General features: G+C 40.7%; 1 protein-coding gene and 1 long non-coding RNA gene across 2 annotated transcripts; one reads left to right on the top strand and one right to left on the bottom strand.

Annotated features, from left to right (window-relative positions):
• LOC148103084 (alpha-2-macroglobulin-like) lies at positions 1 to 12,041 on the top strand. Its single transcript, XM_087831247.1, has 19 exons — positions 1 to 83; positions 963 to 1,188; positions 1,670 to 1,796; positions 3,059 to 3,180; positions 3,266 to 3,317; positions 3,543 to 3,626; positions 6,210 to 6,386; positions 6,635 to 6,710; positions 7,623 to 7,779; positions 8,358 to 8,432; positions 9,447 to 9,609; positions 9,680 to 9,867; positions 10,351 to 10,563; positions 11,026 to 11,150; positions 11,251 to 11,341; positions 11,428 to 11,496; positions 11,577 to 11,682; positions 11,828 to 11,866; positions 11,975 to 12,041. The coding sequence occupies exons 1-18, from the start codon at positions 4 to 6 to the stop codon at positions 11,863 to 11,865; spliced, it is 2,169 nt and encodes a 722-aa protein (XP_087687373.1). The 5' UTR covers positions 1 to 3; the 3' UTR covers position 11,866; positions 11,975 to 12,041.
• A 2,582-nt stretch (positions 12,042 to 14,623) lies between these two features.
• Positions 14,624 to 15,830, bottom strand: LOC148103085 (uncharacterized). The gene is made up of 3 exons (XR_015718622.1): positions 15,790 to 15,830; positions 14,960 to 15,292; positions 14,624 to 14,691 (listed from the first exon to the last, which is right to left on the bottom strand). It is a non-coding gene; the product is annotated as an uncharacterized LOC148103085 (long non-coding RNA).

Here is a 15,830-nt window from a genome sequence, read left to right on the forward strand (position 1 = left end):
TACATGGTGACAGAACATCCACTAATAGAGACAGTTCGCTCTTTCTTCCCTGAGACTTGGATCTGGGATCTGGTGGAAGTTGGGTAAGTATCTGTTGTGAAGAGATCTGGTGGATATTACATTTTTAAAAAGTTTATACGATCACATTTAGAAACCCATGTGAACTTTCTGCTGTGTCTTTGCACACATGAAAAACATGAAAATAGAATAATTGTGAGTTTTCTCTTAAGCATGTTTTGATGCTTCAGGCCGATGTTTTGTCATATTTAAAGTTTTGTGGGATATATTTGTTAAGAGATATATTCTAAAACACTTCTTCAGCAGAGAACCAGAGAGGAGAAACACACAAGTTTTCTTGCTAGCAAGGGCAGTCACCAGAGCGCTCGCACGAGAGAGCGAGGGCTCAGAGACTCGCAGCTCTGAGACCCCCCTGGTCTTTATTTATACATCAGTGGGTGTTTGTTCCTTACATTGGAATGTAGAGGTGTATGTGTGTGTGTGTGTGTCAGAGTGTGACCACATAAACTTAAACGAAAATCCAACAGTTCATCTATATGTAAAAAAGGGCACTTAGACTAAAACTGACATAGCTACGTTAATCCTACCGTAAAACAATAAGAGCAGGTACGACCTCTCCCATGCTCCCAGGATGTGGGTGTGAATGCCAGAGCACTCTGGAATGCACGCAAAGCTTTTGCAGACTATTAAGGATCGCACATCCTATCACTACCATATGTAAACTTATATTATTAAAAGATTATACTGACTAATAAGTACAATTTTCTATTGACAATATTATTTCACTGTCATCAGCAGCGTGGAGCTCTTTTACTTTGTCAATGCAACATAAACAAGTAATTCACACTGCAGGATGTAACTACACTGTTATACAAGTAATTTACAGACATAAAAACATGTTTGATTATGTTACAGAATGTGTTTGTGTGTATCTGCTGCTTCAGAGACGATGGGAAAAGGGGCGTGTCCCTGACTGTCCCAGACACCATCACCACCTGGGAGACGGAGGCTTTCTGTTTGTCCTCTCAGGGTTTTGGTTTGGCTCCTCGTAAAGAAATGAAAGTCTTCCAACCTTTCTTCCTTGAACTCACCATGCCCTACTCCATCATCCGGGGGGAGCACTTTGAACTGAGGGCGACTGTCTTTAACTACCTGACCAGCTGCATCATGGTAATGAATGATTAAAGTGTTTAGATACATTTCTGTTCATAGCCAAGGAAAACCACACTTAAAACATGACTTTCTAAGCAAAATTTATATCATAGTTATTAAAATACAATAGAAAATATTTTTTTCTTTGGCAATATAACCATGCAGGATGCAGGCCGCTCCTGGTCACCAACACCTACAAGCTCACCTGCAAGCACAGACACCAGATTGCCCAATCACATGTCTTTACACTACCAACCCTCCTCTAGCTTTCTTTGTGCGCTCATGCACCTTGTAGAACAGAGTTTAGTGTGGAGGCTGTAAGAAAACAGATGGAGGGAAACGATTAGGAAGGGCCTGATTAAAGTATCCAAGTAAAATGAAGGTCTACTTTGATCATGAGTTCATAACATCAAACTTGTGCATTTGTTTAGATGCTTAAAAAATGTGTTCACATTTGAACTCAGGTTTAAATGTAGCCATGTCTGTGTTCCTCGTACAGGTTACTGTCACTCCTGGGCCGTCCTCAGATTACACCCTCACGCCTCTCTCTGGTGATCTGTACACTTCCTGTTTGTGTGCCAACGAGCGCAAGACCCTCAGGTGGACCATGATCCCAACAGCCTTAGGTGAGGATCAGGCTTTGGTCCTCCACGCTGCCAGGAAACCGCTGTGTGGCAGGCTGAGTACGACCCAAGTGCAGGACCCAGAAGCAGGAAGTGAACTCTCAGGAAGTGACTTTAAAAGAATCCACATAAGATGGCTAAATAGAATAAATGGAGATTAAAACATTAAAGAGCAATTATAAAAACACTATGTGAGAAATACTGCTGAAATACAAATTATTAGAGGTGGGAATCACCATACATCTCACGATACAATATTATCACAATACTTAACGCACGATACGATATTATTGCAACTTTTAAAAATATTTTGCGATATTCAGATTCTGTACATAAAGGTAAACTTTATCAATCATCATTTTCTCTAATATCAAAGTCTCACACTCAGTCTTTCTCTCATTTCAGTTTGATTGTTGACAAACTGAACGGTTTGTATTACAGTCTAGTCCAACTTAACTGAATCAACCATCTGGTACAATTATAGCTATTCTGAACTATGCAGTTTATGAAAACTATGCAGCCCCTTCAGCAACTGAAGAATTTGAAAGTAAATTAAAACAAAATATAATTTTACATTAAATAAAAACGTTTTAAACTTAATTAAAATAAAACATGTCTTAAATTAAAATAAGTAAACTGTCATGTTTATTGCTGCCAAAAACAAGTGAAACACATTTGGACAGTGAAGGAATGTCAGGATTCTTGCTCAGAAAAAGGATCAACATGCTCTGAAGTCAGAGCACAAAAACCTTTTTGTAACAAAATATCGATTTCTGAGGGTAGCAGCTGCCTCCATCCTCATGCTTTACTTAATGCAGCTGTCTTAGCCAATGATAAGTCATTTTGAAACCTTCCTTTCAATTCATTATGCATGCTTCCCTTGGACATATCATTAGAACAGACTGTTGGCAGTTAAATTGCCATGCAAATGATTTCTTCTTAATCTTAATTAGACCTTATGATTTGCAGTACTTTGGCCTCCAGCAGGACTCAGCAGCAACCCTGACATCATTTTGGACTGTTTTTTTCAGCTCCTGTTTTTCATGCCTGATGCAGTAAAATTTCCAATTATAATTGATCTTACCTTCGATTTAGAACCAACATTACATCTAGAGATCTAGATTTAGATCTAGTGTGATCACAGTTAACTGCCTCCTTTTGTCCCAACACATTTCCTTCTAGTTTCTACAAAATCTGTAAAATAACCTCAGGAACCTTTATTTTAATGGAGAGATAAAGAAGGTGACCTGTGCTGCTGCTTTTAGGGGCTGTGAATGTGACTGTGTCTGCTGAGGCCGTAGCGTCCCATGTGTCATGCGATAATGAGGTTGTGAGCGTACCAGACAGAGGTCGCATCGACGTGGTCACCAAATCTCTCATAGTGAAGGTCAGTGTCATAAATACAAGACGAGAAAAACATTTTTACTCATGAAATTTAAATTGTTACTCATTTTAAAGATACTTTTCCTCAGGCTGAGGGAACTGAGATGACAAAGACGTACAACTGGCTTCTTTGTCCAAAAGGTCGGTGTGATTTCCATCAGTCACAAAGTTTAAATAAAGAAATGACCTGAATGCTCAAAGTTAGCAGTGGAGTGCACTGTGTACATAAAATGTGCCAAATATTCATCTTTTACTTTCACAAAATGTAACCATATGTGCTGAAGATCAGGCCACCTGGTGACTTTGAACAGTAACTCTGTTGTAGTCGTGACTTCCTGATTGGACGTTTGTTGTGTCTGTACACAGGAAGCCCGCTGACGGAGGAAGCAGAGATACATCTGCCTGAGAATGTGATTGAAGGATCTGCCCGCACTTCTGTATCAGTCCTGGGTAAACCTCATGATTTCATCTCAATTTTGGTTCAGCCAAATAAAAATATGGCGGGTTAAAGCTTTGTTAAAAAGGCAAATTACTAAAACAACAGAAAATAAGAGACATCATGTTCAAGTAAAAGTAAAAACCGTATTCAGCTTTTAAAAGATGATTTCATTTATAAATAGACCCACATCTTCCTGGCCTTGTGTGAAAAATAAATGGACCCCAAAAAGGCTGTTTGTGCCTTTCTTTGCAGGAAGAACTGCAGTCTAGCTTTTGTCATAAGTGTTTTCTGAAACGCTGAGTTTTGGCCCAGTCACACCAGAGGGTTTTCCAGCGCAATCATTCTGGTCATGCAGAATCATGTCAGTAGGATTTAAGTCCAGATTTTGACTCGGCCACTTTCTGGCGTTCTGGATCATTTTCCATTTTAACCCTCTGGGGTCGACGGATGCGCCGACACGTCAAAATCACATGACCAATTTAAGATGACATAGCTACAAGATGGTGATGGGATTTCTGCCTCTTTTTGGAGAACCGGCTGTTTCAGCTCGGCTCATTAAAAAGAGCCGGGACTTTCAGCACCCAACCGGCTCTTCAGGTTGTTTTGTTGCTTTAATTAATTTGTTATCAACAACATAAAATCATGCACAAAAGAAATTACTAATGTAAAAAAAAAAGTGGATTTATTTATATGTTTACATACAAATATATGCGGTGGCCCCTAGAGACAAAGCACAAACTCCAAAACACATTTCTAGCATGAACTGACCTTCCAGAGCAGAGCTACTAGATCACTTAAATTACACAATTGAAAGCATGTGTGTATTGTTTGTGTATTTATACACAAGCACTCACATATATTCAAATAATTAAAAATGTTTATTTACCTGTTACTACCACACACCAAATCCGGTCGTTGGTACTTGCTGGCTTGTGTAGCCGTAGGTAACAAAAGCTCAACACTGCCCCCTAGCATCCTGGAGCACTTCTGTTGTGTTTTGTACATATTTTGGGGTTTGTATGTGCTTTGTCTGTAGGGGCCACCGTAAATATACTTTTATTTATTCACTCCACATAAAATGTAATAAATAAATCATATAATACTAAAAACTATTTACATTTCAACTTTTACTATTTAAATTTTCAGCTTTTTCTTTTTAAAAGTGAAACAACACAAAACACTGCAAAAGAAGTGCGAGAGAGAGAGAGGGTGAGAGAAAGGGGGGGGGGGGGGGGGGGACACGGCTCCCGATAAGGAGCTGGCTCGCGTCGTTCACTTCAAAGAACCAGCTCTAAGAGCCGTTTCGTTCGCGACGACACATCACCACTACAAGAAGTAACGGACTTCAAACTACATACCACTTGTTGAATTGTGTCGATGGACCACGTAAAACCAGAGTTATGATAAAAAATACACATAATGTTTTCTTCTTTACAAAACAGTGGTGTTTACAGCAGGAGGAACGGTAAAAACTGTGTTTTCTACAGACAGCACTAGCAAACACTCTCTGCTTGCGCGTTAAAAAATAAAATAAAAAACACCCCTTCCCTATTGGTGTTAGAGTTTACCATGTCAGCCCATCAAAAAATGATATGGCAACATGTGACACTTGGTTATTTAGGGAGAACGGCATTTTTAGTAGTGGCGGAAAGCGGGCGAGCGAAAGAAAAAGAGAGAGAGCGAGTTTTCATGCCTTAACCAGACTCCTCCGTCGCTAACCGCCTGAACCCAATGCCCCACCCCTCCCCTGCAGCTGAGCCGCAGACAGCCCCAGAGCATCACACTGCTACCACCATGTTGGTATGATGTTCTTTCTATGAAATGACGCGTCACTTTTAAGCCAAATGCAACAAAACTCAAAACTTTTTCTCTTCAGTCCATATAATATTCTCCCAAATATCTTGTGGAGCATGGAGATGTTTTTTGGGCAAATGTGAGATAAGCTTTTGTGTTCTTTTTGGTCAGCAGAGGTTTTGTCCATGAATGTTGTTTTTGCCCCGTCTCCTTTGTATTGTTGAATCGTAAACTCTGACCTTTGCAGAGGAAGGCAAGGCCTTCAGTTCTGAGTGTTTTTGGGATTCGTTTGACTTTTTCGGTGAGTCGTCGATGTGCTTATGGAGTAATTTCGGCCACATCTTTTCTAGTTTTCTCAGTTTGTGGATAATGGGTTCCAACATGGTGCACTGGCGCTCCAAAGCTGTAGAAATTGTTTTTTAACCCTGTCCAAACTGATAGATCTCAAGACTTCTCGCCTATTTTTGAATTTCTTTTGGTCATGGCAATGACGTGTTTCTTTTTGACGTCTTTTAGCCTTTTCCCTTTGTCAAACAGATTGTACTTGAGTGATTTCTTGATCCAGCAGGTCTGGCCTTAATCAGGTCTGGGTCCTGTTGGTGAAATGAAACTCAGTCTTCCCAGAAATATTTGGTTGATCACAGTCAATCTACGATTTTCAGTTTGGATGTTTTTTCGCTCAGCAAATGAAATCATCATTTAAAATTGCATATTGAAGTATTCAGGTTATCTTTGCCCAATAATACAAAGTTGTTTTACGCTAGCTTTGTTAGTTTTAGTGAATCAGTGTTTTTGATCAGGTGACATCCTCGGCCGGGCTCTGAAGAACCTGGATGGATTGCTGCAGATGCCGTATGGATGTGGGGAGCAGAACATGGCTCTCCTGGCCCCCAACATCTACATCCTCCACTACCTGAAAGGCACACAGCAGCTCACTGCAGCCATCATGGAAAAAGCTACTAACTTCCTCACCAGTGGCAAGTTTTTACTGTTTCCTCTAAGAAGGAAATCATTGTAATCACTTCAACACACACGGTTCAAGAAACAAGCCGACAGGAGGCAGAACATTAGCCACAGCTTTTGGTCAAATGTGTCATTTTCCTCATCTGTCAGCAAGAGTCATTGAATTTCCCAAATCTCAATGTACACATGCAGATCCATAAACAAATGGAGTCCAATCATCACCATAGCAACAATGTCTCGATCAATGTCTCTGTTGTTACAGGATACCAAAGACAGCTCAACTACAAAAGTGCTGACGGTGCTTACACCACATTTGGAACAGGACCAGGAAACACTTGGTGAGAACATCACTGATCAAACATGTCATAAACCAGAGAGGTTACACTGGTTTTTAAATATCCCACCAAACAGAAGACGTTTCTTGAAGTTTGACTACCCATTAATAACATAAACATGTCTACCTCTAATACTTAAAATAATTCTCCATTTAATCCTTTGACTAAGATAACATTAACAATACCTTTTGGTTAATACTGTGTAATTTAGTAGGTAGGAAGGAGTATTAGAGCCACATAAAAAATGTTATTGATCATTATTAGAATAAAGTCGAATTTTAAAGATTAAAGTTGTAATTCTACTTTAAAAAAAGTGTAAATAGTATTTCAATAATAAAGTCTTAATACTGTTTTGTAAAAAAAAGTCAAATTCAAATCTAAGAAAACAGTTGAAATGATTACAGTTGTTGTTTCAAACGACTGCTATACCCTGTGTAAAAGGCCTTGAGTAGATGTAGTGAAATAAAGCAGTCGTCTTGTGATACAGCACAGATCCTCTTTATTCCACGAGCGTGGAACCATCGGTATCCTTGCATCTGTACATTAGCAGCCATTTCCTTTTATACAAATCTAACCACATGCAGCTTTCTGCACCACTTTCTGCTTTTCAGTGTACTTATACTTACTGCCACGCTGTTTTTATTGCTACAAGTGACATCAGTTCCTTCCTTGTTACTAAAACTGAGTCTGAAGTACGATTTCACTAATTCAGAGGGTAAAGCAACTGTGGCAGTTTGTCCTGAAATAACTGTGATATCCACATTTCTGCTTTTGTCTCAAAATACATTTTCAAATTTAATCTTGAAATTTCAACTTTATTTTCAAAATGATCAGTATTTCTTTCTCCTAATGTGACCTCACAGCCAAACATTTCCATCATTGTAAGACGTGTAAGTGTTGTTTTCTTTCTGTCAGGCTGACTGCGTTTGTGGTAAGAAGTTTTGCCAAAGCTCAGTCTTTCGTCTTTATTGATCCCAGAAAGATCGAAGAGTCTAAGACCTGGCTGCAACATAAACAACAAGAAAATGGCTGTTTTGAAAAGTCTGGGAAACTCTTCCACAACGGAATGAAGGTAACCTGCAGTTCTTCGCTGTTAGACTGTGGAAACAGCCTCCAGTCTGGATTTAACAAATTTTATTAATAATGTCATGCATACATGGAAAACACTGTACTAAATACTGTAACAGCTCACACCAGTATATTCTATTATTTTATTTAAGAAATAATTTCCCTTCATCTTGTTCCATTCACACCAGCACTGCCTTCTATGTAGCATTCACACATATTTATACAAAATACAAAGTATGCACTAGAGACCAACTTGGGATTAGTATCTTGCCCACAAATATTTAGCATGCAGGCTGGAGCAGCTGGGAATCAAACCACCAACCTTCTGATTAGTAGATGACTACACAAACTGTTTATAAGGTTGGGGAAACCCGAGGTGAAGAAACATCCATCTCACTGGAAATACAATGTCCAGATGAACAAAATCAACTTCCTGTTCATCTCTTTAGCTGGATGTTTGAACATGCATCAAGACATTCATGATACTAAAACCACATGCAGCTGAAAATCATTTTCATGACTTCATATCCCTGAATGTTGGTGCATCGATGATAAAGTGTCTATGATGTCTTCTGTTGACAGGGTGGTGTATCTGATGAAGTGACTCTCACTGCGTACGTTACTGCTGCCTTCTTGGAAATGAATACATCCCAACATGTGAGTAGCTGTGTGCAGATCAACAATGGATCATATATCAAGTGTGGGAGAGAGTATGAGCGTGCAGCGTTTAAAGTGTGGAAGTACTGACCTTACTTTGAGTTTGATTCCATAAAAAGTGACAAAAACATTAGTGTCTGCTGTTCACTGCGTGGGAAGAAAACTTCTTTTTACAGCGAAAAAAAAGAAACTAAACTTTTTTTGGGAAATAATCAGTAATTAGTTACTGATTACTGGGAATCATATATAAATATATATATATATATATATATATATATATATATATATATATATATATATATATATATATATATATATATATACATATATATTTATATATATCTATTAGGGGTGCAACGATACACAAAATTCACAGTTCGGTTCGATACTTTGGTGTCACGGTTCGATATTTTTTCGATACAAAAAAATGTTCATGCCTTTTTAATTTGTCATTGATTAAAATTATAAATATACATTTTAACTCAGAAGTACAGTTTTTTAATTTAATGTTGCTGAAACAACAAAATAATTAAAAAAAAAAAATCTATCTGATTGAGAAATCACTCATGTTTGGAAAAGAGAGACTGGCCTCTAGGTGACCTGTGGAAATCTCACAGTCTAAGAAGGCTAACCTGACACTTTTCATATCCTCCCTGGTGAATTTGATGTGTCGTTCCACCGAGTTAATGTGATCCGTGAATTGTGGAACGTCCTGAGAATTGATTTTCACCCAGGTGTCATCCACATACCTGAACTCTCACCAGCAAGAACTTGTATCACCACCAAACCTGTACAGTGTTTTTTCAATATGTTCTTTATATTGTAAATACTACTAGAAGATTGCTCCACTCTTTGCTTGATCTGTACTTTCCTCTAATTGCTGTGTTTTCTGTTATCACGCTGATGTTTTGAGTGACTGAATCAGGAACTCTGCCTCCTATTCTTCTCACACTGGGTTTAATGAAAGAAGATTTCTGTTTGTCCATTAAAGTTCTTTGTTGTGATCGTTTAAAGGATCCTGTGATGAACAAGAGCCTGGCTTGTCTCAAGGAGTCTCTCAGTGACCTGAGCAACACCTACACTACAGCTCTGCTGGCCTATGTGTTCACTCTGGCAGCAGACGTGGAGACCCGAGCTCACCTTCTGCAGCACTTAGACACAGTTGCAGTGAGGGAAGGTGGGTCATCCTTTAGCAGGACATCATTCAGGCTTTATTAGCATCACTGTGACTGTTATTGTGTTTGAAGGAGGTTTCCTCTACTGGTCTCAGACAGCAGCAGAAACATCAGCCTCCCTGTCAGTGGAGATCAGTTCTTATGTGCTGTTGGCCAAACTCAGTGCCTCCCCGACTGCTGAGGATCTGGGATATGCCTCTGGTATTATCAGGTGGCTGACTGGGCAGCAGAACTATTACGGAGGCTTCTCCTCCACTCAGGTATGACACCACCCGAACAGCATGAAGCTCATCTTTGAGTTAATATACAGTCTTAGACAAAATCAGGGACAGAAGAAATAATACTGAAGCTTTCAGTTTTCTCTCAGATATGTAAAACAGATTTGTTTTAGCCAGACAAGTTTTTATTCTTTAGTTAGAATAAGACATTTAAGTTTTGTCTAAAAATTCATTGTTTTTACAGAATAGCAACGTTACCTCAGACACCAACTACACGTAACAGCCTGTAAATAACAGATCACCTGCGAGTTTATACCTGTAATTTCTATACTTTGATAATTCTCAGTTAAAGATATTTTAACCTGTTTATTTAACCAGGAAGTGAAATTTGGAAAACTTGAGATTAAGGATCTCTTTTGTGAGAGGGTCTCAAAGGCAGTTTTAACTCAATGTCTATTCCACTTAAGCCCATGAAATATGGAGACATATGCTGTGTGTGTTAACCACAATGAATCCATCCTGTAGGACATGGTGGTGGCTCTTCAGGCTCTGGCTCTCTACTCCGCTCTGGCGTTCAGTCCTGAAGGTTGGAGCACAGTGACAGTTCAGGCTCCCAGCAGTCAGCTGACGTTTGATGTAAATCAGAGCAACAAACTGCTCTACCAGGAGGAGGCGCTGCAGGACGTGTCAGGAAAATACAGGCTGGAGGTGAAGGGCACTGCATGTGCTTCAGTGCAGGTCAGTGACAGCATCATGTGACCAGCTCCTGGTTGATGTCAGAGAAAGGGTTTCTTCTTTTTCTTTTTACTCACACAACTTTAGAGAGCATTAGCATTTCCACATGTAATAACGCTCATCTTGCACATGTATTTTCATGCACAATAACGACATTAGACCTGGCAGTAATAACTGTAGAGAGGACAATGCTATTTTAAACTAAATTAATATCAGAATCAGGGAAACTATTTATCCCAGAGGGAAACTGAGTTGTCATAGCAGCAAATATACAACAAACATCAAGCACTCGTATAAAAAGAGTGTAGATATAACAGAGATACTGATATTAAGATGAATATAGACATATAGGTATGACTATAAAAGGATGTGTGCTAATATGTGTCATGGTGTAGAAGAGTGACAGCAGGGTGCATTGAGGTGTGATTAGTTCTGTTCCACACGTGACCCGAGTGTGTTTCCCAGATTTCTGCCACCTACAACATCCCAACACCTGCTGATGTCACCACTCTCAGTGTGAACGCCCAACTAGAGGTCAACACCACAAGTGAATCTGCTCGACCCAAATTCACTGTGCAAATACAATCACTGTAAGTATGTGACAGAGGAGTGCTCTTTACCAGTGTGGAGGAACTGCTGGTAGATGAAACTGTGCACACAGGTCAGTATAATCACACTGTTCAAACACAGGTACAGTGGAAAGGAGAAAACTACAAACATGGTGATCCTGGACATCAAAATGCTCTCTGGATTTTCCCCAGACCCCGAGTCTTTGAAGAGTGTGAGTAATTACACAGATCCTACCAACACGTGCATCTCATGTGATAATTGTGATGATAATAATAAAATGATGTCGTCTCCTCACAGCTCAAACGTGGCCTCCTGGTGAGTCGTGTTGAGCAAAAGGAGGATCATGTTCTGGTGTACTTAGAGGAGGTAAGTGAAAGTCACCGTGGGGACAGCAGATGATGATCTTTGGTACAAACTGTGTCTGCGATTGTTTCTGTCTCGTCCAGTTATCAAAGGACACACCCATCGACCACAGCTTAGAGATCATCCAGGAGCTCCCAGTGGACAACCTGAAGCCAGCCGTGGTCAAGATCTATGACTACTACCAACCAGGTCCAAGTCTAACTGAGCTTTACTCCAACAGCACACTGACACACTTCAGAGGCTCCATCAGACTGAACAGTTCATACAAGCTGATGTTTCAATCAGTGACACAGAGAAATGACACTTTCATGTTTTTCTACCATGTTTCTGTCAGGTGACCAGGCTGAGACCCAATACATGTTTGTCTCGTGAGGTAAGAAGCTGGAATAACACACGAGGACACCTTTCACACACATTCATGTTCACAGCATCAATGAAAAGGACTTTGAGCTTTTACTAACTTTTATTCTCCGTCTCACAGTTTGAAGAAGGTGTGGCTGGTCCTGAGGTTTAAACCTGCATTTGAATAAAGAGACTTTTTCTGCTCACATGTGTGTATGCGTGTGTGTTAACAGCTCCAGTATTATTAGTGCTTCTTTAATAACATGCTTCATTATTAATAATAGCAGAATGGCAGTGCTGTGAATGCACCGCTGAGACTGGCCTTGTGCCACATTTCTGTCTTTGTGGACAAAACATTAGAAAAGCTAAACGAGACATTCAGTGAGAGCAACGTCCACGGAGATAGAAGACAGAAACATGATGCTCATGTGTGCATGTGTGTGTGTGTGTGTGCGCGTGTGTGTGTGTACATGTACGTGTTTGTGTACGTGTTTGTGTGCGTGTTTGTGTGTGTAAGTGTGCGTGTTTGTGTGCGTGTGTGTGTGTGCGTGTGTTTGTGTGTGTACGTGTGTGTGTCTGTGTGTGTGCGTGTGTGTGTGTTTGAGTGTGTAAGTGTGCGTGTGTGTGTGTGTGTGTGTTTGTGTGTGTAAGTGTGTGTAAGTGTGCGTGTGTGTGTGTGTGTTTGTGTGTGTAAGTGTGCGTGTGTGTGTGTGTGTGTGTTTGTGTGTGTAAGTGTGTGTAAGTGTGCATGTGTGTGTGTGTGTGTGCGTGTGTGTGTGTGTTTGTGTGTGTAAGTGTGCGTGTTTGTGTGCGTGTGTGTGTGTGCGTGTGTTTGTGTGCGTGTGTGTGTGTGCGTGTGTTTGTGTGTGTGTGTGTGTGTGTGTGTCTGTGTGTGAGCGTGTGTGTGTGTACGTGTGTGTGTCTGTGTGTGTGTGAGCGTGTGTGTGTGTGTGTGTCTGTGTGTGTGCGTGTGTGTGTGTGTGTTTGTGTGTGTAAGTGTGCGTGTGTGTGTGTGTTTGTGTGTATGTTTGTGTGTGTAAGTGTGAGTGTGTGTGTGTGTGTGTGTGTGTGTGCGTGTGTGTGTGTGTAAGTGTGCGTGTTTGTGTGCGTGTGTGTGTGTCTGTGTGTGTGCGTGTGTGTGTGTGTGTCTGTGTGTGTGCGTGTGTCTGTGTGTGTGCGTGTGTGTGTGTGTGTGTTTGTGTGTGTGTTTGTGTGTGTGTTTGTGTGTGTAAGTGTGCGTGTTTGTGTGCGTGTGTGTGTGTGTGTGTGTGTAAGTGTGCGTGTTTGTGTGTGTACATGTGTGTGCGTGTATGTGGGTGTGTATGTGCGTGTGTGTGTATGTGTGTGCACGTGTGTGTGTGTGCACGTGTGTTTGTACATGTGTGCACGTGTGTGTGTGTGTGTGTGTACGTGTGTGTGTATAATCCAACAAACCTTAACCTTTTTGTTCTTTTTTTGAAAAAAAAAAGAAATTGTAGCGGGAACTGTTGCATTTTGAGGAGAAATTTATTTTGAGTGAAGAAAATTCATTGCTGCTTGTATGTATGTATGAATGAAATGTATTTCAGTGTTTGCTATTATCCATATAAACACACAACAGCAGCCCCTCTCGCTCAGTGTCACAGTCTGGCGAGGGCAGACTGTAGGGGTTGACAAAAGCACCCAAAATGCAGACTCCAAGAACAGGGAACAGAAGTTGAAATGTTAACAAAAAGCGAGCCGTTTAATAAGGCTGGTAAAAAAGGTACAAAGGGCAAACTGACGCAAAATTAACACAAACCTAACCTGGGAAATCTAAACAAACAATAAGAAAAACCTAGACAAGAAACTTGGAAACATGGCATAGGAAACATGGCGTGGACAACAGACGACCTGACAATGACACACTGAAAACAGAGGACTTCAATACACAGTAGGTGATTCGGGGAAGTGGGAACACATGGAGGAACAGCTGACTGACATGAGCCTAACGACAGGACAAGGGAAGTGAAACTAAATACAATGAACAAAGAACACACGACTCCTTCAAAATAAAACAGGAAACATGAGATAGACATGATAATACAAACTTGATAACATAAGACACGCAGCATGAAACACAAAGGGTGAGGGAAACTTAAATACAGGAAGAAAACACAAGGAGTCTAATAACCTAATGAACTTAAACATAAACATCCAAATAAACTAAAACTTAAAACGCTGGGTCAACAGACCCAGGAACATGACACTCAGTTTTTGCATTTGCGCTCGCTCGTAATGTGTCGCTCGCACTCTCAACATTTCTGCCCGTGCGCGCTCAACTCTTTCTCTACACCGTTATATTTGTGCCACAAAACCAGCCAATCACAGACTTGGATGCAATAAAAAAATTCTGATTGGCTGTTCTGGTTTCCAATCAGCTCGAAATGACGAAATGCAATATCCCAGAATCCCTTTCGTCCAAAACTCAAAGGAGGCAGTGGCGGAGGAACACAGAGGGGCGGAGTTTGAAATATTACTCTGTCTGGGTCACAAAATAAACTTTAAGATATTTTCATGCAAGAATGTTTCTGTGTGAACTTCAAATACCTGCTCGATTCATCAAGACATCACATATTTGCAAAGTTGCTCTAACGTTTTCGGAGATGCCCACCAGCTGACCGCACAGCTGGACTGGCCGTTGGGCATACCGGACATTCAATACTTTCTTTTCTGATCAAACCAGAAAGCTTTAATGAGAATCACTACCATCATTACCTGACAAGGTTAACTGTCTTAATGGTCTTGCTCCCCCATACCTTTCTGAGTTACTTCAGCCTTATATTCCTTCGCGGACCCTTAGATCAGCTGACCAGCTGCTTTTGGTTGTCCAATAATCTAGACCAAAAAGTAGAACGAGCCTTTTCAATTATGGCCCCCAAACGTTGGAATACGTTGCCTTTAAATATTAGACACACTCCTTTTTTTGAAAGGTTCAGACTGGTGTGAGTTGATATGTTTATTATGTGTGTTATTATATTTTTATGTGAGCGTCAGTGGTTTTATCTTGTGTTTAACTCCTTTGTTTCTGTACAAAACTTTGGGCAAACCTTCCGTTTTTAAATGTGTTGTATAAATAAATTGAATTTGGATCTTCCCCACTGACCTTTGACCTTCAGCTGTACATGGATCTTCTTCAAATCGTCTCCAGCCCTGCGGGTGGTGCAGATGTAGTTACCACTGTCAGAGACTGTGGGGTTTCTCAGAGTGAGGCTGAGGTCTCCAGTCTGCAGAGCGTCGACTCTCATCGACTGAAGTAACGATGGTTCTGATCTTTAAGATCCGCTCTGCAGACGTACGTGGACTGTTGGGACCTTCAACTCATCACGGCCCCACACTGCTGGTGTGGCACTCCTGGAAACATCAGCTGGTACCTGACAGGACAGCAGGACAGACCCCGCCCTCTCAAACAGCTCCACCCCTGGGGCATGCTGGGAGTCTGAGGACAGAAACATGAAGCAGGTGTGATCGAGTGCAATGAAACGAAGCTGCAGGACAGAAGAACTCCAGAGGTGAACGAGGAGATGACACTGAAGGATAGATGTGTAGCATCTAAATCACACATGGTTTTAGGTCATTATGGGCGGAGTCTCAGAACTTTAACTGCAGTTTCAGACCCTGCTGCTGGAAACACTCGACTCATCATGCAGGACAAATTTCCAGCATGTGACTAGAGAAGATCCCAACATCCATCCTTTTCTGGTAAAGATGATCAGAGTGCTAAAACAGCTTCTTTCTATATGTGCTAGTCATAAATCATCTTTACTCCTAATCAAAGATATAATTCACATATAAATCTGATCAATACGTTAAAGGAGAAATGTAGCTTGTCAGATAAAGGAGAGAAGAAAAAGCCGAGGATTGTTAGACATGATGATGGAGCAGCGACCACAGAATACCTACATCACCTCAGAGTTCCCGTTACCTTCAACTCACCTGTAGAAACGGTCAGAGCAGACAGCAGCAGCACACACACA

This window comes from Neolamprologus brichardi, chromosome 3 (genome assembly GCF_056152115.1).
Source record: "Neolamprologus brichardi isolate AB-2024 chromosome 3, ASM5615211v1, whole genome shotgun sequence".
In the NCBI taxonomy this organism is placed as follows: domain Eukaryota; kingdom Metazoa; phylum Chordata; class Actinopteri; order Cichliformes; family Cichlidae; genus Neolamprologus; species Neolamprologus brichardi.

Bases quoted from the DNA above. Each gene is read 5' to 3' on its own strand.
- LOC148103084 (XM_087831247.1), top strand. From the start codon at position 4: ATGGTGACAGAACATCCACTAATAGAGACAGTTCGCTCTTTCTTCCCT. The intron at 9,868-10,350 runs GTATGACACCAC...TCCATCCTGTAG, and splicing joins GAGGCTTCTCCTCCACTCAG to GACATGGTGGTGGCTCTTCA. The intron at 11,342-11,427 runs GTGAGTAATTAC...GTCTCCTCACAG, and splicing joins ACCCCGAGTCTTTGAAGAGT to CTCAAACGTGGCCTCCTGGT.